Raw genomic sequence first — 21158 nt, forward strand, 5'->3', positions numbered from 1 at the left:
TGTGATTCCCCTGAGTAAAAGGGTACTAAATGTGTTCTTTAGGTCTCCAGAGGCTCCCCAGATGTTGAAGCATTTGATCAGGTAAGCCAGGCGCTATTTCTCAGTATGTGCTGCAGCTAGCCCAGGGGAATTTTTGATAGTGTGTGTGCCAGACCACTGGGGGAGAAGGTGAAGAGAGAAAGAGTGGCTCTTGTCAGAAAAGAGATGAGGAGGGTTTAGACATGACAGGCATGTAATTAAAAGCCAGGCTCTCCAGGCAGTATTTGTGGACCTACCTGCTCTCAGTGGACAGAAGCAAAGGAATGGACTGGACTGACCATGGGAATAGGAGTAGTACATGTACTTTCAGGTCTGTTTCTTCTATGGGTTCATTACTGTTCTATTCCCTCTGTCATTCCTGGCTGTGGCCGTGTACCATCACCCCTTCTGGCAGCTACATCCATGACAGGTACAGACAAAGAAAAACACTCTGTGGGAAGCAAATCTGTCACTGTGCTAACTAAAACATGTCTGTGTGTCTAAGCGCACCAGTGCCTGCGCTGTGCGGATAGCTGATTGGAATTCAGGCTGTTACTGTGGAGTGTTTATTTCATAGTTTCAGAGGATGAGGAGACAATGAAGGAGATTTGAAAGAGCTGGAGCAGCCAGTATATCTGCAGAGTTGGGAAAGATAGGGAGAGAAATCAAAGCACAACTGAACTCTGAGACTCAGTGAAATGTGCCTAAGTCTGTGAGTGTGTGAGTGAGTTCCTGTCCTCATGGGAGTGAGCCTGTCTCTCTGGACTCAACTGAGGCCACCTGAGTCTCTTTGTCCCACCCCTCCAGCTGTTTCCCTCACTAACTACCTCCAAATTTTACCCCAGTTTCCATCCTCCAAATTCACTACCTCTAGATCCTGAATTTGCAAGCCTGGTGCCACTCACACAAGCCCACTGAGGCGAGTTTCTGCAGTGTTGAAATGTTTACCCTTTTGCCTGAGAGCCACATTATTGATTTGAATTATGGATAAACATGCTGGAAAGTTCAAATTGAATTGCTGCAAAGTATTCTATGACCTGTAATACCTTGCACTGACAGCTTTGACCATGTGTTTTCAACTGAATTGACTCCAGCTTTGAGACTGCGCCACAAGCAGAGCAGTATAAATTCCCATATAAGGCAGGAGGACCCTTTCTAACCTCCTTCTTCCTCCTACTCCTCTCTCCCTCTCTCTCTCTCTCTCCTACCCTTTCACTCCTTTATTGCAACTAGCTTATACTGTCAGCTCCCTCTTCTCATTTATTTAAGACTGTGGTCCAATGCCCAAAGAGACACACACACACACACACACACACACACGAACACACACGCCCCATAAAAAGCTGCTTGGGAACAACTTTTTATTTTATGAACTGATGATTTTGTTAATTTTAGTACAGATACAGTTTATTTCTGGAGTATTGTTATAGATCAGTGGTGACATAAATTTCATGGTAATATTTAGCTTAAATTAATCTTTGATTAATCTTTTGATTATTGTTTCACGCATTGTGACCTGGAGTGTCACACACTACTATATTTTTAATAATACTGATACACACCAGGACAAAGTCAAGACAAAGGTTTAACTTCTCAAATGCTTTTTATGTACTGTTTCTATTATTCTGAGAAACAAAGTTTTAGCCTCATGTCTGAGCAGGTTAAAAGAAAGATGATAGTTTGATGTGCAAGTTTTAATTCATTACAGATTCTGGAAATAATGAAAGGGAAAGCATTCCACTTTCACACTACTATTCATTTATTAACTAGTGGTGAAATGTCTTTAACTTCTAATTTGTAATCGAGATATATATATCAAGCAGAATGACAGTCTGGCTGCAGTGTTGAGCTGAACAATTCTGCTTTACCAAAGGGGAGCTTAATGGATATAACAGGAATGAAGATTTGTGGATATAAGGATCCCCTTATTTGTTCTTTATTTTACAATGCTGAATATATTAATGCTGGGCCTGATAGAAGGAACAGCCCTCCTTTTTTCAGACCAGAATAATTTAAAGGAAATATCTAAAGATGTTGATTTTTAGTTTTCATTTAGTTTTGTATTTTGTTTTTGTTGTTGTTATTAAGTTTATTTTTTACTTTCTTTTTTGTGTAAAAAATTAATAAACAAAAGAAGGGGAGTGAGGAGCAGAGAGAAGTAAAAAGTGGAGAAAAAAAAGGCGACACGATACAAAAATAGAAAACAACAACAACGATTGTACAATCAAAACCAAAACAGATAACCAGGTGCAACACCGATAAAAAAAAAAAACTAAACCAAAAACTTCTTATGGCTTCTGTAAGAAAACAAAGTAGAGAATCATCAGGAGCACCTATAAGAGGACAAACTGAGATAAACAAGAACACCAGCAACAAGTAAAGTATATGAAAACATAACTGTAGCTATAGGTGATTAAAGCAAGAAGCTTTTCAGAACCTACACAAAGAGTTTGTTCGAGAGGGAGTATTGTAGATTTACACAGTTAGGAAAACTCAAGTAGCCATTTCCAAACAACTGCCAATATCAAGATCATCAGTTCCAAATATTAAAATGGATTAACAAATTAGTCCGAGATGTAGCAACTCTGTCAAGATCTGGAGGAAGACTAAGACTGCCTCTATCAGCTGAGAGGAAATTGGTTCAGATAGCCAGGAACAAGTCGGGAAGCATCAAGGTACAAGTCTGCTATGAACTGACCAACTGTTGCTACAGAAAGAAGCCCAGCTAAATAATCAACATCTTAAAGCTCAGCTAAGGTGAGTAATAATGTAGGAGGAACACTACATTCTCCATGATAGCTATAAACCATCAGCTAGCAAGTTAAAAACAGTTCAAAAACCTCAAATTTCCATCAAATTCGGCTGACATTCAGTCCTGATTCTATTGATATACAAATTTAAAGCCCAATGGGTTGTGCGATGCATTAGTGTATGTCAAATAATAAGTGGAAGAGTAATTGCCATTAAACAAAATATCTGTCTAGACACCAGCACTTTAGCATTTTTTGCTCGAAGTTGCACAGTGCAGTAATCATACTACCAAAGTATCCAATCAGGCCTTACAAATCCAATAGGAGGGATGAGGAGAGTGGGAAGAAGAGTGGGAGGTAGAGATGGGTTGAAGGATGAAGATAGCAAAGATGGAGAGCAAAAACAACACAAACAGAGCTGATAAGACCTTCGGCAGAGGAAGTGTTGTTCTGGGCCAATTCCCTGTGGACACCCAGTATCCAACTCTTCCCCTGCTGCAGGATGTGTCCTTGTGTGGGAATACACAAGGAATGTGGCCCCTTTTGTTTAGTGTGCGATAGGCTCCTGGTTGGCGGTCATTTGTGTGTCTTATGTGTGACAAGCTCCAGGCTTGGCAGAGGCTGATCAGAGCAACACTCAACAGTCCTTTCTGGGTTAGACCCCTATAGGAAAACAATGACTGAGCTTATGGCTGCTATCTTTCAAAGCCCCTCCTTGGGCCGATGAAACACTTCCTGATCCCCCCTGTGCTTCTTATTTATAAACTACACATTTAGAAAAAGCTTGAGAGGGAATCCGCGTTGGTGCTAGTCTTTGTTGTTCTTTTTTTTTTTTAAGTGTCTCAAAAGCCCAGTCAGATGAAGAGACCTTTTCCTTACACCAACCATCATGTTTGAAATGTGTTCAGGGCAGTTTTATTTACTGTATCACTATCAATTAAATTAACATTATCTGTGTTGCAGTTGTGTCTTCATACAACTCATAGTTTAAATGTCTGTGGAGTTAAGTTAGAGTGAAAATACTACATGCAGTCTCTTTTATGTAGTTTTTATTTATTTACTATTAATTGGTTTAACCATTAATCCATTATTTTTTAATAATATAGTCTGAATGAAATCTCTCATTTTAATTTCCTTAATCGCCGACTTCCCCTTGAGGTACAAACTTTGTAGTCATTGCAACACTTTCACTCTTTTATTTTGTTTTTTTATCCATTGTGTTGTAGATTTGCTGGTGCACTCTTCTAGGGATCATTGTCTTTCTTCATGACCCATCTGTGGTCAAGCATTAGCTATCTCACAGACAACTTCACACTGGCTGTTGTATATGTTGGCATACAGAGGAGTTCATAGTTGACTTAACAACTGCAAGGCAAGAAGCAACTGTGGCTGCAAAAGCTCAAATCCTCACCCTTCTACCACTGTGCTAGATAGTATGATATTTTAAGATACTAACTTTGGGGTAAAGTTGCTGGGATGTCCACTCCTGGAAGGTTTGGCAGCATATCTTGAGTTTTTTACTTCTGAATAATTTTTCTTATTGTGGAATGATGGACTCCTAGTAGTTCAGAAATTATTTATAACCTCAGACTGATGAGCAGCTGATGTCTTTCCTCTGTGACATTTTTTTAACACACACCTGAAGCCTCCAGAGTAGCAAACTGCCAAAACCTCTGCTTTTATAGATCAGATATTAATGATAATCAGTTCATCTAGCAGATATGCAGCACCCAGCTGCTACTCACTGTCTTAACTCCAGTAGAAGCAGTAAGAGTGAACCTGCTGTAGTTTATAACAGGCTGCTCATGCATTCTTGCCTTAGTGTTTGTTAATTTGTTAATAAATGATGGCACAGTGAACTATGTCATGTGTTGTTGTTCATCTGGGGTTAAAAGTAAAAACGTAAAAATCAAGACTATGATTTTTACTTTTGTTCTAATATGTAAAGGTATACTTTCTTTTTCATCTGAAAGTATTTATACAAATGTTTCTTTACCTTTTGATATTATGTTCATTTAAACTTGGAATTTATAGTGCAATGTAGTGAAATACCAGTAAGCTATGGTTTCATAAAATGACCATAACAGTATGCTGCAATAGTATTTCAATTAACTGCTGCATTTTTATGCTATTTATTACAAGCGTTTGGGTAAATTCTTTATTCCATTCACTATATTGTGGGTAATTCAGAAATGTACACAAGGTTTTATGTTTCTTTGCAGAGCAACAGTTTCACTGAGGATTTTTAGTCCAATAGAGACATGTAGTTCACTTTGCCCAAGGCATTAACAAAAGAACAATGTTTTAAAGGCCTTTAAATAGACTCTCTAAAACTGTCGAAGCTTACCTTGGCCTTTTACGCAATAATACGTCTACACAGAACATCTCAGCTTGAGGCTACATCCTACACTTGGAGTGCTAAAGAAACATGATTTCTTTATGAGAGCATACTGGGCTGGAAAGACATTTGGACATGAGTAGACAGAAAACAAGGCAAGGTGATGTTTATTGAAGCATTCATGACAGTTTCTTTGCTTCTGTGTAGCCCTCATTTTAACATTTATAACACAGTGATACAAGCACTACTTAGTAGTCAGGACTCAGAGCACCTGATGTAAAATACCTGACCACAACAATGTGCTTCACACAAAACTTATACCTCAGGTTTATAGAGAAGAAAGGCCTTTTTTTGGCACAAGAAAAAAAAAAAGAGCATTGATGATTTTATAGTGTCTCAAGTTTTTAAAACCAGTATTTGGTAGCTCTTCAAGTTTTTGTCTTTGCAGAAACCTAAACAATGCTGTTAAGATGTAGTGAAAAAAAGCCTTCCCACAATTATAATACAACACATTATTCTGGGTAAATTCATTCCTTAATTTTCTGTGGGGAAAAAAACACATCTTTGCTTCTGCTGATGCGCGAGTGCTGCCATCAAGCAAAATAAAGGCAAAAGCTGCATATTTACTGCATCTGACACGTCTTTCAACAGATTTTAAAATGAGCCATTTGATATGTTTTGCATTGCTGAATCCACACAGTTCAGAGATGACTGTCTGTATAAAAAGTTTGGTGCACACTTTAACAAAAGGACACGTTAATGACCAAAAAAAAAGCTGATTTACCTCAATGGGAAATATCAAGCTGTGAAATAATTGCTGTAACTTAAGTAGACAAGTGCACTGGGAGTGTGCTATGCTGCATGTGATTGCTAAACAAACATACTGCATTGGCTGGATGAGATAATGTCCTCTAGGACTAAAGCTTCTGAATAAAAACTTTACAATAAAATAGTCAAAAATATGTCACTGTGGCTTGTCACTGAGGCCAGGAAGACTGATAAATACTGTTACTTCTTTCATGTGTTTTCTGAAAGAGGAGAAAAGGCCGGGACTGTTTTGCCTTCAATAAAAAGCAATGATGGTGAGTCAGACATGGAGGTGGGATAAAAAATAACTGAGGAGGGAGCCAGGAATACTCTTTGAAGTCATATAAACTGTCTGTCCATATAGTCAGCCAGCTCAGTGCAGTGTGTGTGTGTGTGTGTGTGTGTATGCTGTATTTAATAGCCAGCATCAAGAGAGACTCATCATCACTGAAAGGAAACCTCAAGTGTTTTAAAGCTCCGATTCCCTGTCTCTCTACTCACTTCTTGAGCCAGACAACAACTACTTGTGTTTAGAAACTTCAATAGTAGTGTTGCTAGCTCTGTAAAACCTGACAAAACCAAAATGACCAAACCAGCTTTTTTTTTTTTTTTTTGACAGACGCATGTACATTCAGATCACTTCTCCACCTTACGTCTGTTTATTCTGCACCTCCTGGGGAGTGTGAGCTCCGCCTCAGAGTCTGAAGGTGGTTCTAAAAAAGAGGCGACTACACGGCTAGTCACACAGGAAACTGAAGAGGCAGACAACCTCACATCCTGCCAGAGCTTCGGAAGAAACGCTTCCTTTTCTGAAGAGAAGCAAATGCAAGAACCGAAGATCTTTCATGTGAAGGCAGTGGTGCGATGCTGAGACAAGATATTAAACAGTGTACAGACAAATGTGTGCCTAGATGTCTCTGTGGTGAAAAAAGATAGTCACAATGATCTTTGGAAGGATATTACATTCACAAAAACTTTCAAGTGAATAAAATGTATTTAAAAAGCATTGTAACTAGCTCAAGGCCATGCGTCTATCACAGACCCAAGTTCAAAGAGAATGAAAACTCCACGATCGCAGACACTGGTAAAGGCTGTTGGATGACCCTGAGGTCCAAAGGATTATCTGCCAACAGGCACCTTCTCTTTACTGATTTTTGTGATGCTTTAGATAAGCAGTAACCCCATTAAGGCAGTGCTGTAAAATATTTTCAAAGGCAGACATATTTCTCAAACATACTTGAGTCAATTTTGAAAAAAACCCTGTGACAGGCAAAAGTGATCCATATAGTGAAGGAGGATGTGCATCTTGATCCAACCTTCAAACAGGCAGTGAAACACATGAGACAAACGGAAGCTTTTATGCACAATGGAAAAACTCTTCTGTCTAATATAACTGAAACCGTCCTCCCACTGCTTGATTATCGGCGAAAAAAGAAAATATCACAAAGGTGTTTTCCATACAGTCTGTCTGTCTCACAACATCACAGAATTTACAAAATGCTCTTGCACAGCATCACAGAGCTGCAGCGGAGCTCAGCAGCCTTCCTCTCAGCAGTCTTCATTTGTCAACTTTAGTATCTGCCCATGCGCCTGCCCACCACAGCCAGCCCCTTGTTTACCATCAAGGCTTCTTGGCTGCAGTTTTGGCTTTCCCATTGGGTCCTGTTTTGATCTGGGTCATCTCCACATCTGTCAGGGCGTCAGGGGGAAGGCACGAGCGCATGCGTTCAATGGTTCTCTGGTAAGATGCCCTCTCCTGCTCCAGGGAGCGAATCATGTGCTTCATTTTGCTCTCCCGAGAGAGGAAGTTCTCCACACTCGTCTCCAGGGTCTGAATCTTCTGCCGTGCAGCCTGGAGGAAAGAATTATCAAGCCCCCAGTAAATACAGATACAAAACACACACTGGCATGTGTGTTACAGAGTAAACAAAAAACACATAAGTTATAAAGTGAGATAACAGAACTCTTGACAATATGACATTGCAACATGTGTGATCAAATATGATTAGATTTCATACACAATCCAGGTTTTGTGAGAATCTCTTAATAGGGAAATTGACATATTGTTTTTCTTTGTCCCATTAAACATGACAGCATCTCAATAACTTTTAAACCTACACTAAAATAAGCCTTATCAGTTGTGACTTTAACAGCCCTCCTCCATAGATTCACACTTCAATAAAATGATAAGAAGTTTCTGGAGAATATAGAGCATTTGTGTAGTTACCATTTCCTTTTTTCTCATTGTGATGTTAACTGGTGTTTTAGCGCCATCTATGGACAATCTAAGATACTGCCACAGAACAATGGTGCAAAATTTTTAATTCCACAGTTTCTCATTGGTTCCCCACATTACATAAAGGATAGTAACACAAATCATGCCTAACATTTGTTGTGGTATCTTTAAATCATTTAAAGTAATCATAGAAGTTAAAAATGTGAGTCTGCCCCTTCTCTTCCTTACTTGAAGTTTTTCCAGCAGATCTATATTCTGTTTCTTCAACTGAATGTTTGTCTTCTCTAATTTGTCGAGGCGGTCAGAGTCGTCTGGCAGCGGTCCAGCATCCAACATCTCATCCTGAAGGACGTGGTACTCCACTTCATATGCATGCAGCTGCTTTGATATGTCCATCTCCATGACCTGGCGATCAAAATGCAACACGGTGCCATCAAGAATGTTTTCAAATGACAAGTCATTGCACATTTGTTTATATTGCAACAGCAATGAGTCATTGCAACACAAATTTCTGCATAAAGACTTGTTACATTAAAAAAGCCATCACAACAGCATGTTTTGTGTAACTTCACAGTTTTACTAGATAATTAGAAATATATCATTGAGCTCCAACGTTGCAGCTCCTGCAATAACATGAACAACAATGGTAGCTAAACTGTAACCAGTTATACAAACATTATATAAAATTTAAGTAATGTTTGTTCATACTGTAATGCAGAAATTTGTTTAGTTGTTTTAGATTTTTTTAAGCTTTCATAACTGAAATGGAATAGTATCTTTTGTTACTGTTTTTAAAAAAATGCATTGCAGAAAATAAGCACAATGTGCATGCACTACACCCCCCAAATAGTTAAGAAGAAGGTAACTGGACTTGTTTTAGGTTTACAGACATTTCACTGCATATTCAAACAATATGGCTTCTTCAGTTCTGATTAGTGGGGAGTCACAGAGATCTAAACTCTTCTGGGGTGTTTTTTCCACCTTGACAGTCTTGAGAAGCAGCTGCTTGTATGTGAGGTGAAACATCTTTGAAGAAAACAAATCAGTTCCTTTTATTTTGTTTTAACATTAGTTCTAATCAGATGCTTGATGACTGCCTACCTAAAACAATATTTGAGGACCCTGTTCCCAAAAAAGCTGGGACACAAAGAAAAAAAATTAGGTTAAAATAATTATTTATAAGGCAATTAAACCTGTATTTAATTGAAAATGGGGAGGAAACACATGGAAAGCTCAAGGTATCGTCCTCATTTCAGATACATGCAGAATGTAGTTGAACATTTTTAGCTGATGCAACAAAAGAAAGAGGTCTGGACTGTAGATTTGTTTCTCAAAAACCTGCATAGTCATGTCACTGATGCACTTAATCACCCTTGTGTGAACACTGATAAGAAGCTGGGTGACTCCTCCCCTTCTCAGTTCTCAGGACAGAGCAGCCATGTTTGCAAAAATTTGTTTCAAGGAAAGAAAATTCTTAATGTTTGAAAAATGGTTGTGAATAAAGTTACTTTTTAAAAGACTCAGCTTCTCTGGGAAGCTCTTCATATTCACAATCAATTTAGCAATCTGTTGCTAACTGGCAATTAATCATACTCCAGAGATGTTTTGCTAGATGTTTTCTTATCGATATTTATTTTTCCATTCTTCTGTTGCCCCATTGCAAAAACATAACGTATAAAACATTTATTGCCATTTGATAAACTTGTGCGTAGATTCTCACTTTTAACACTTCACATAATATCTGCAATACTTTCAGTTAAAAAGTTTTGCTTTTAGTTTAGATCTTATTTAGTCTCTGAGACTTTTTTGGAAAGTGCATAGAATTTATGACAGGGCATGAAAATACCAGTATTTTTTATAATAGGAGACCACAGCTCTCCTCCATTAACACACATATACTCAAACATTATTATTTTATTACTTACAATTCAGAAAGTAATGAAAACTGTTCTCATTCTGAGATCAGTTTTACCAGAGTGAGAATATCACCTGACGTTGATAAAATGTCAATAAACAACTAAAATAGTTACTAAGGATGTCCAGATCAAGATGTTTGACCTGATCAGACTCATTTGCCTGATAATCAGCCAATACCCACTTCAGTCCAATACTTGCATTTTCCTACTACATATACTGTAATTTCAAACTATACACCCAAAGTGCATTGAAGTTATTTGAACATATTTAAGGAAATGTGAAAATTAATGCAAAAGTAGAACATCTAAAAACATAAATTCTAAAATAAAACTTTTAAAATAACCATAAAGTATCAACTGTTAATTGCTGAGTGGTGACACTGAATGCACCATTAAATGTATTTCTGGACTACTTTTACACACTCCATTGCAACATTCTGCTCTGTTGCTGTCTCACATTTTTCATTTCATTTGGTAAGTTGCAGCTGCTTTATTCATGTTGTGCATATCATCAGTGCAATATAAGGAAATGACCCCCAAATTGTGTACCTGGATTTATATGATAATCAGCCGTGTGTTAATCACATACATTGGAGGTATCCACAGTCATTTGGAGTTTAGCATACCCTGCTACATTGTACACCTGTCATTCAAAAATGCTTTGATTATTAGCAGAATCCAGTACTTGAAGCTGGATCAAGGTATAAGTAATGGTCAAAAACATGCCTGCTGTCAGCGGTATGAAAGCTGAAAACACAGTTTGAAGTCTCTAATGGACAAGATGTATGATGTCATTAGTAAACCAGAAACTTGTGACTGTATTTCATATGACTTCCCTTTCTGTACCTTGGCAATGGTTTGCTCCATCTGTGCTTGTGTGAGTGTGGGAAGTGTAGTTTTCAGATAGTCCACAATGCTCTCAAAGGTGTCACACTCAACTATCTCCCCCTCATGGCTGCTCAGCAGACAGAGGGCCACCTTAAAGATCACCTCAGTCCCCTGGACAAACACAAAATCTGTAACAACAAAAGAACAGAAACAAATTAGTCTTGTTAGTTGCAATTAGTTCCACATCGTAATCTATTCAAAGCAGAACTACACATTTAAGCATTTGGCTGTGAGCGAATGCAGAAGTCATTATTCTAAAAATCTACCAAAGATGCGGGACACAAATCCGAGAGGGAATTGTGATGAGAAGAGAGTGAGGAACCAGGGTGCTGCGTAGAGGCTTGGACAGATCTCGTGCTCCTCAAAGTGATTGTACAAGTCCCGGTGGTAGTCGTGCAACAGCCTGGAAAGCTGGTACATCTGAATCTGGGATAACGAAACAGATAAAACACGCTCATGTCAAAACATGTCAAACTAACTGGTAAATCTGGATCTGTAAAGGAAAGTGCATCTCAGAATAATCTAAGAATTACTGACAGATCAAGTTTTGTATTAGTGTTATTTAAGGAACTTGTTGAGACAAGCATCAAGGAGCTGTGTTAACGATATGTTACAGAGAAGAACAGCAGACAAAAAAGAGAAGTAGAAGTTAGCTCAGGCTTAAAATAAGCTTGCCATTGCTCTTACAGTTTCCTGACTGTTACAAGGAAAACAAGTAATCCCTTTACCTTGTAATGAACCACGAAGAAAAAAGCACAAACACCTCTCATAAATTCAAACTTTGGATTAGTCTTATGGGAACATAGCGGCAGTGAAGAGAGAACCAGGAGGAAGCTGCTTGGCTGAATGGTTACCTGATATAGATTAAACATTACCACGCCTGCTGGTGCTTCAACTCCAGCAAAGTCAGCTGATGTTTAACTGAAGCTAACAGAGCAGGTGGGGTTTGACAGGGAGGTGGAGAAACTACACTAATGTTTGCTGTTGCTTCCTAATAAAACCCATGAACCATCCTGCAGCACGCAGATGGCTGCTGAAAGGTGAATTTGCATCTCTTACTATCTGGGAAAGTTATTTTTAAACAAAACAAAAATACTGTTTTAAAAAGCTGAGAAGCTGTGTTCAATCATTGCTGACAACGATGATTTAATATCACTTAAATTCTGTAAATAAATAAATACAGAAGTTAAGCAGTGTGTTGCATCATCTTGTTTTGAAACATCATGAAGGTTTGGGGAACTGAGGGGAGCAGGTGCTGTGGTTCCTAACATGAGACAATTTTCTATTTTTGCTCAAAAATATGATTCAAACTGCTTAACAGTATAGAGCCTCCTTTCTTGTGTTTTTATTTTTATTTTATCATTTTTTTTTTATCATAATGCATTTTTTTATCATGTTTTTATCATAATGATTTTTCTCTGAATAACAGGTGTGGACTGCAGGAATGTTAGTTTAGGACCTGACGTCTTTCATGCTGTTGTGATGAGTGCAGAATGTGGCTTTTGAACTCCATGCTGATAACAAACTGCACTGTTCTCTTTTATGGGGAAGACACAGGATCCGCAACTTCTTAAGACTGAGTTCTAATGTGTCTAAAACCTGGACAGTTTTTTTGGAAATCGTTTACATAATCTCTTACTGCGTAACAGAGAATGAACTTTGCCAGTGTGTTCACTTAAAAGTGGTTTTTCATAAGAGTTCCTAAACCCATGCAGTGATTTCGACTTCATGCTCACATGCGTTTTTGATGTGTTGTCCTGAAGACCATGAACATTCAGTATCTGTATTTGATACAAGGCTGTAACAATTATTTTATGATGAATGTTACACAAGAGGGCCTGACGATTAATTGGCAGGCCGATTAAATTGGCCGATATTAGCCCTTTTCAAAAACTGGCAAAACAACGGCCACTGTTTCTTACTTTCTCATAAAACAGTAAATGCTGTTAAGTCATGCAGAATCATGTCCTTGCAGCGTTTGTCCAATAGATGAAGCTCTGACTCCATGCAATACTACAGTCACCCCCCTGTCTTTTCAACAAGGGTAGCTAGCAGCTACAGCCAGGTTACTTTACAGCAGTAGGCTGAGTGGAGCTTGCCAACAGGTACGTTTATAACAATGTTGTGAAATTAAAGACTCAGCATTTCTCCAGTTTCAGTTTAACTCTGTTTGCCATGTGTAATGATGAGTGACGCGTGCTTCGTTGTGTCGGTCAGCTTTTTCTTTAGTTTTACTTTGTCAGAAAATACTAACGTTACACAGGCTGCAACAGCAACTCACTAGGTGTTACAATTAGTGCCAGATCATTATATATAAAATACAACTCTATCAAAGATAAGCGTTAATGAACATTAATGAACCAAAAAGTTAATTTATTCTTTTTTCTTTTTTTTTTATTTTAAATCGGCCGAATAATCAGTAATCAGAAATTTTCTGCCAAATATCAGAATCGGTATCAGCCTCAAAAAGCCATATCAGTCAGGTCCTATTACGCAGATAACAATTTATGATCCCATATGATAAGACACTTTCAAAATTTTACTTATTTAAATGGCCCTTTTAAAGTTTACCAGACATTTATTGAAAGTGAATTCAGAAACATAACATACATGTCTAATATATGTCAAATTTAGAAAAATGATGTGGAAATTTTGTGTTTCTATTAGTTTCATCCAGTCATCATCATATAACTGGATGGAGATAGTTTATAATAATATGGTGACCTGCCTGAAGATAATAATTTCAATTAATTACAATTACAGAATTATCTATTAGTGTTAGCAAACTTACAGTATTTGCACAAGGATGGTCACATCTTTCAGAGTGGTGACAGAAGTTTTCTGTCCCAACTTCATGGAAATATGTCTCATCAAATTCAAAATAATACATTTTGTTTTTACATATTTTTCAAGAAACAACTAAACTGCTCAGTTTCCATATTTGTTGTGTTTTCTTTTAAGTATTTTCAACTAAATAAAGGGTTTAATTGATCGTTTAGTTTGGATTTATATGTTACATAGTTCCATAACTTCTCTGAAGGCAGAGCTGCATCTGGAATCAATAAATGTTTGTAATTTCAATTCATATTATTTTTCATTTACCCTTAACATCCCACACATTCTTATTGTGCATATTCCACAAGGTAGTGTCAAAGCCAGCATCTGGCACACCACCCTTAGCTTTGTTTTGGATTCCTCTACCACACCGACCACGAGGAATTCCTCATTTGAAATGTGCAGGAATTAGGAAAGAACCCACACATCATGGAAGGTCAAACAACTAAAAATAAATTTAACTCAGAAACAAATGGAGAAAAGAATGCATAACCTTTTAAACCACTTTTATTTGACCTGTTGTAGTTAATGCATAACAGTTCGTGCACATCACCATGGATGGCAAAGAGCATGCACAGCTAATGAAGGAATATCTCATGTAGTGATGACAACTGCATATAAAACACAAGTAATTCACAAGTTCAGCAAAACTGATTTGTTTCTAATTTGAGTTTTCTAAATTCAACATTGGTGCAAAAAAAAATAATGTTTGAGTTAGATTAATATTGAAGTTTGCTGTTTCACATCAGTAGTCAGAACCTTTATATTCAAATAACATGTTAAAGTGTATAATTCATGCGTGCACTGACCTGCAGAGAGATCATGTCAGGTCTGTACTGCCGCCTGATGCCAAGGTCATACATCAGGAATTTCAACATGTCAAAAGCCTGTTCTTCGCTCATGTGGAGCAGCAGCACCCCAGCCACAAAGCTGATACCCTGGCAGTAGCCAACCTACGTAGCACAAAAGAGATCACACGCCATGTACAGCCCATTTCATTTACTGATCATCACAGAGTGGCTTCATGAATTGGATTACAGTATGTACCTCTGTATCCAGCAGGGAGTAGGCCTTCAGGAGGTTGTAGAGAGAAAGTTGCCCTGCACCGAGCTGGGCTGAGAAGTACTGATGGGTGGGAAAGGTCCGGCCTAAAGAGGACACAAATCTATAAGCTTTCCTCAAGATAATAAGCTGCATTAAGGAAGAGCTTTGTAAAGGTATTCACTTAAGTTCTTTAGCTGTAGTTAAAGCCAAGGTTAACTAACTGCTTTCATCATTAAAAGACTAAACCCACACTGTTGTTGCAGAAGATAGTCAATCACACCGTCAAAAACGGTCTATCAAAAGGATCTATCATTAGTATGCTGCTGTTCACAATGCACATGAACACAACTCTTTCAAATCAATGCTTCATTGTTTATTTCTTTGCTGACAGAACAGGTAAACATTCCCAGGCTCAACCCCAGCTCAGGCTCTGTTTAGTCTTTCCAATTTACACTCCTTATCCCAAATTACTTTTAAATATGGTAAGACCAGATACACACTACAATCCACCTGTGACTACAACTATCTGTCTTGCCCATGGACAGAAGAAGGTAAGGAAAAAGGACTCAAATACATGATTACTAGGCAGGCAGGTGGAGGAACTGGTATTTAAAGAAACTAAAGGAGCTGCAAAGGCAAGATTAGCAAAGTACCAGAGAGCCAAAACTCATAAAGAACAGCTAAGGTGACACAATGACCATCTAGGACAGGATATTTGAGAATCTGACAACGAACAAAGGAAACCCAAGGACATTTGAAACAGAAATTAAACAGGAGCTAAACCAAAATCTGAGGACGATCACACTATCCTGCTGTTAAACCCACATTACCATCTCAGAGTCATACAGACTCTGAAAACAGGATCAACATATTTAACAAGCTGTTTGTGAGACTTTAATCTCAATGAGGCTGTCCAGATTATTCAAAGATCAAATCAAACGTGCACACCTAAATCCACCAGAATGGCATGCTGCTGTGCAGTGAGCTGCTTGAGTAGGTCATGGTAGGGAGTGTCCGGGGCGTGCTGACGCTGAGGCAGTCTGTGCTGCAGGCGGTACTGATGTGAAAGGAGCAACCAGACCTCGCCACGCCTGCTCTTTGGAACTCCTGGACACAAAGATCAAGTGGATTTTATCAGAAGCACAAAGAACACAAGTTATGTTAAATATTTTAACACCCAAATAATCAAATTTAGCTCCTTTAATTCTCATTTTGTTCTTATTTTTTGCATCAAATAGACATAAGCACATCCTTTACCTTGGCAGAGTGCACGATTTACTTCCTCCTTGTCTTGTAGGGTTGTCATTCTGCCTGGAGCTGTCAATTTTCTCTCCCACAATGCCTGTGCTTCTTTAAGGCATGAGCTCACTTCCTGGTAGTCGAGCTTCATCTTGCGAATGTGCAGCTGGTCTCTGCTTGCTGTAACACATTCATCAAGGTAAAAAACAGACGAGAGAAGAAATCAAACATTGTTTTATCAAGTAAAACTCTCCCGTAGTGCCACAAATTCCAGAGCAACAAAACAGGACCATATATGAATAATAAAAAGGAAAGCAAGTGTGGAAACAGACCCTAAAACCTTTTATCTCAACACACTGTCACCACAGATAGCTTACTATGTAACTGAAACACACAACACCCCACAATGACACCAAATCTCCAACCTTATTATGCTGAAGAAATGGAGAGGCCACATTGACACAATGGTCACAGGTTCACAAAAGGATAAAAGAAACACAAACACAGTGAAGTATGATCATCCCTTAACATGCAAAACAAAAAGTTGAACTGAATCACTGACAGCCAGCCACCAACATCATGCAAAACCTCTGCCTTGATGCCCAAAAGCTCCGTTTTCATTGCTTACCTTCTATGGAAAACAGTTATTCACAGTTAAGTCCTCAGACCAGCATTCATGTCATTGTAGCAAACAAAGGAAAAGAGACGTGTTGGTGTATAGCATGTGTGTCCAAAGGTTCATTTTGCACTGTTCCCATTCGACTTTTCCTGTCAGTGAGTAACGATTTGCATGCATAAAAAAATTTACATTCTGAAACATGTATCTTTTTTTGATTATTAGATGGATAATTGTGAAAAGAATTAGTACTGAAAGGCTTTGGGGCATACACTAAACTACATGCCCCATATAAGGTAAAAATGCACTTTAATAATGCTCCTACTGTTCATTTCCCATGAGGGGAAATTGCTTACATGTACTTTAAATGATCTGTTCTGCACATGCTCCTAAAGCAAAACTCATAAAGTTGTCCTTCAAAAATCTCAAACCAATTTAGCAACATTTGACCATTCAAAAATAAACAGAAATGACAACTTCAAGAGTCACTGCCTTCAAAGCCTCAATCCCTGTCCATGCACGTACAGCTTCAGTAAGTAATTACAAGATTTAAAATGCTGGAGCATGTTTTGAGAACTGAATATAAAACTTCACCCAAAGGTGAAGAAAACTGGAAAGCATTTCAGTTCTTACTGTAATAAATATCTTCACTGGGAGTTTTAACAATAGCCCTTTGTGTGAGCAAAACTCAACAGTAAGTCATATGATTGCATCTAATTACTTCATATGACAGTAACTACACAACTCATCACTGCATACTTCATGCTACAAGGCTGTGGCTCAAATGTTCTCTGTTTGTGTCATCCAAGAAAGGATTTCCTCCACAACAGGAATCACACTTAATTTGCAGCACAGTGTCGATTTATACTGACCCTCAAGTCTTTGATTCTCCTTTTCCATTCGCAGCAGTAGGATCTGCTGGTGGATGGCAGTCTTCCAGAGAGTCCGGTAGTCAGCTCCTGTCCTCTTAGGCCTCTGGTCAGACAGCTGATCATGTGCAACAGGCAAAAGGTGCCTCAAAGGGTCCAGGCTTGAGTCCACGGCATGAGGAGATAGAGGCAGCAGCTCAGCAGCATCAGAGTGGTCTAAAGAAAAAGCAAAAAATCCAAAGTAGACGTCATGTAGGGAGTGTAATAGTCATACTAATAATAATAATAATAAATGTAAGAACAAATTAGATTTTTCTGCAATGGTAAGTCTACAAAGTATTATAGTGCATAGCTCCTTTTTAAAATCTAGCTTTTCTTGTGGTTTAATGTTTTATTACACAAGATTTATGTCTCACTGCTCGTCAGGGCCGCTCACAGCTGCAGCAAACATGTTTCAAGGCAAGTTATTTTATTTTCAGGGAAAATAAATGTTTCAAGGAAAAAGTATTAGTTCACTGGCGAATAAAGGAATGCATTTTGTAGATAAAGAAAAAGAAGATATATATAGATATATATATATATATCTATATATATCTATATATATAAAAACACTGGACTGATGAGACAGAAATACACAGATGAGCCACAAAGAGCTCTGGAACAGCTTGTGAATTATAACAGAGGCCAAGCCCTGACCTGGCCTTCAAACCTCACAGATTCACGTAGGACTGGGCATCGAACCTACATGACCCAGCAAATTCACTGTCAGATGCCTAATTCAAAAGGAGGAGCTAAATAACATTAGATGGTTTTTAATGGCTGTGTGTTGTGTAACTCCTGCAGAGAGTATTTCTTAGAAAACACAACAGTTATCAGAAGCTGATGCTTGTTAGCCTACATGGTATTATTGCCAGCATATAAGCTCCCTAAAGTTTGGAAATATTATCTAAGAGGAAGAGCCATTTCAGCTTCCCTTCAACCCTTCCTGCTCTTTGCATAAATGTATACAATCGGTTCCAGTGACATTTATTCTTGTTTTGAACTCATATCCTGTGCACTTGTGGATTATTTATCAAGCATTATGCTGTGCCTTCCTTCTAAAAGGATCATGTTACCACACCTGTCTGTTGCATGGATGCAGATGGCTTATTCATGGGTGATGCAACCCTCAGGAAAATCTTCTGTCTCCAGGAGACCCTGCGTGGGGTCTGAGGGAGACCTCCACTCAATGAGTCATTGCTGCAACTAGACAGGGTCCTTTTCCTGCCTTCCCCATTGCTATAAGAGAAGACACCAAGTCAAAGACACCTTAAACAGGACTCGGGTGTCAAATTACACAGACACTCTTTTAGCAGTCTTGCACACACATAAATCCTTAATCACGCACGCACGCACACACACACACACTCAGAATTACCCACAAACAGCAAAACTAAGAACTGATGATAAAATGTTAAAGATGAGGAAAACAAACAGCCATACAGTGATTCCTAGAGTCCTTGTTAATAAAGCAGCAGCTCAATCAGTGTATAGACAAGCTGAGTCACATGCATCACTGATCTTAGTAAGAAAGAAGTTGCTTGTTGGTGAAGAATAAAAAAACAGTTGTTAGTGCATATGAACAGCTGCCTTGCATATTTAACACCAGCAGTAAAATTTCATATCAAACAATCTAACAAATGTGGGTTACCAGTAATTGTCATAAGTATCTCCATAAATCTCTCAATACATGCAAATAACAACTTAATAGTGCAACATCATGAGTTTACAAATCAGGAAAATGTCCATATTATTTAAAGACTGGGCTTCACATAGATAAGATTTAATTGTAAATGTAACACAGGCAAACCAATAAAACCATATACATTGCTTCTTATATGTCAATCATGCATCACATGATGCATGTATGCTAAAAATAGTTCTATGCATTTGTTATTTAAGTATTTTGAAACACTGCTACTGCCTGGTTTATTTGATTAGAACACAGTGCTTTGCAGAATTATTTGCTCAGTGTGGGTTTATTTATTTACTTTTGCCATTTTGTTTCTCTATAATTTTTAATTGAAATGTTTGTGTGGTTTGTATCATTTGATCAACACAGGCCCCTCCAAATGGGCAAATATGTGTGTTTATGAAAAGAATAACCTCCAAAGCTTTATTTTCACCCCAGAATCACTCATACTAATCCTTTTTAACACAAACAGCCCCCTGATCTTGCACGCCTCTGACCATTTGTGATAGGATGAAATATGAAATATGAGGCTTGTACCAGCCTGTATCTGGCTCTTGTTTTTGTTACAAGGTGCTGGAGGCTGTTTCTGATGGGTATCTAGTGCTGACTGGAAGAATGTCCCATCAAATGGTTGGACCAGTCTGAGGTCTACAGTGTTTCCTTTGACAATCCAAACATTTTTAATGTATTCGCCTAGAAATATTCATTTGGCACTGAAGCACCTTGAAGCTTAGCCAGCTCATCTTCACAGCAGTGGTATTCCATGTTCTCAAGGCTATAAAGCAGAGTTCCAATACTCATGATTCATTTGAGACATATGCATCAACACCTTGAAGCATGCTCTTAAGCCATGTAAATGGGTGTACAAACTGTTGCATAAATATGCAGTGGACATTGCTGTAGCTCCCAGTTTTTGTTTTTACAAAAAAAGCAACGTTACACTGCATGATGTCTGATTCGGGACCTTACATCTACTTTCTGGTGTCATTATAGCGAGTAAATGTACCTGCAAAGTATGCCATTTTTATAGAAAAGGCATTAGTCAAGAATTAAGAATAATTTCTTTAAAAAGAAAAAAACAGGATACCTCTGTATTAACTCTGTCTAATCTTTATGCTACATCTTAAAACACTATCATCACACAGAGTATCAATAATCCAGTAAATGTGTGTTTTTGTGCATCTGGTTGTCAAAATTTGACAAACTCAAGCTTAGCAAAGATCTCATGCCCCTCCTTTAACTTAGGGATGAACCCCAGGCTGGGAACCACTGCTCTACAAGACATAGACAGGTTTTATGAAAAAGACTTGCCTATATTTAGCACTTCAAAAACATTCCTTCCACCTTGACTAATATACAGGCCCTACTGATGGAAAACAAAACAGAAACATCAAACAAAGCATGATACAGCAACCACTTCTGAGGCTAATTGGCAGCACCGGATCATAGATAGGATAAACTTACAATCCTAAAATACAAAAGTTTGAATTCCATGAAACAACATGTTTCTTTTTGGAGATTGCTTCATTGTGGCAGTTGTTAGCCAGCTTGGTCAGCACACCAGAGGATGTCAGATCATGTGGGCAAAGAAAAACAGGAAGTGACCTTGGATTAAGATAAATGTCACAGAGAGAACGATTTGGCTCTCACAGCTGCTCTCCTTTGACATATTTTCTTATGATTTTTGTTAGTGAAGTCAGAAAAAAACCACTCGGTGAACGTTGTTTTAAATAAACATACTGTGATAATCAGACTTCAATTCTTAGCTGGTTGAGGTTTTTCTGTAAACTAGTCTAAATGTCTAGCTCATAATCAGAGCAGCTGGTGCTAAAATAATCATCTTGCTTCTTTTATTATCAGTGCAGACACT

The 21158-nt window shown here is 38.2% G+C and overlaps 1 protein-coding gene across 7 annotated transcripts in view; it reads right to left on the reverse strand.

Annotated features, from left to right (window-relative positions):
• Positions 1 to 5255: 5255 nt before the first annotated feature.
• The window catches only part of tbc1d4 (TBC1 domain family, member 4), a 33678-nt gene continuing 17775 nt past the window's right edge, over positions 5256 to 21158 (reverse strand). For 4 of the 7 annotated variants that reach the window (XM_042001808.1, XM_042001810.1, XM_042001807.1 and 1 more), the window contains 11 exons: positions 18677 to 18834; positions 17560 to 17772; positions 16700 to 16702; positions 16090 to 16251; positions 15781 to 15939; positions 14836 to 14936; positions 14598 to 14741; positions 11220 to 11379; positions 10912 to 11081; positions 8378 to 8554; positions 5256 to 7765 (listed from right to left, as the gene is read on the reverse strand). In XM_042001808.1, coding sequence (XP_041857742.1) covers positions 7535 to 7765; positions 8378 to 8554; positions 10912 to 11081; positions 11220 to 11379; positions 14598 to 14741; positions 14836 to 14936; positions 15781 to 15939; positions 16090 to 16251; positions 16700 to 16702; positions 17560 to 17772; positions 18677 to 18834 — 1678 coding nt within the window. In that variant the 3' untranslated portion in view covers positions 5256 to 7534. Of the gene's footprint in view, positions 7766 to 8377; positions 8555 to 10911; positions 11082 to 11219; positions 11380 to 11681; positions 11839 to 14597; positions 14742 to 14835; positions 14937 to 15780; positions 15940 to 16089; positions 16252 to 16699; positions 16703 to 17559; positions 17773 to 18676; positions 18835 to 21158 lie in introns of those variants that run through there. The other 3 variants (XM_042001811.1, XM_042001809.1, XM_042001813.1) reach the window with 2 other exon arrangements.

The sequence above is a fragment of the Melanotaenia boesemani genome, chromosome 12 (genome assembly GCF_017639745.1).
Source record: "Melanotaenia boesemani isolate fMelBoe1 chromosome 12, fMelBoe1.pri, whole genome shotgun sequence".
Taxonomy (NCBI): domain Eukaryota; kingdom Metazoa; phylum Chordata; class Actinopteri; order Atheriniformes; family Melanotaeniidae; genus Melanotaenia; species Melanotaenia boesemani.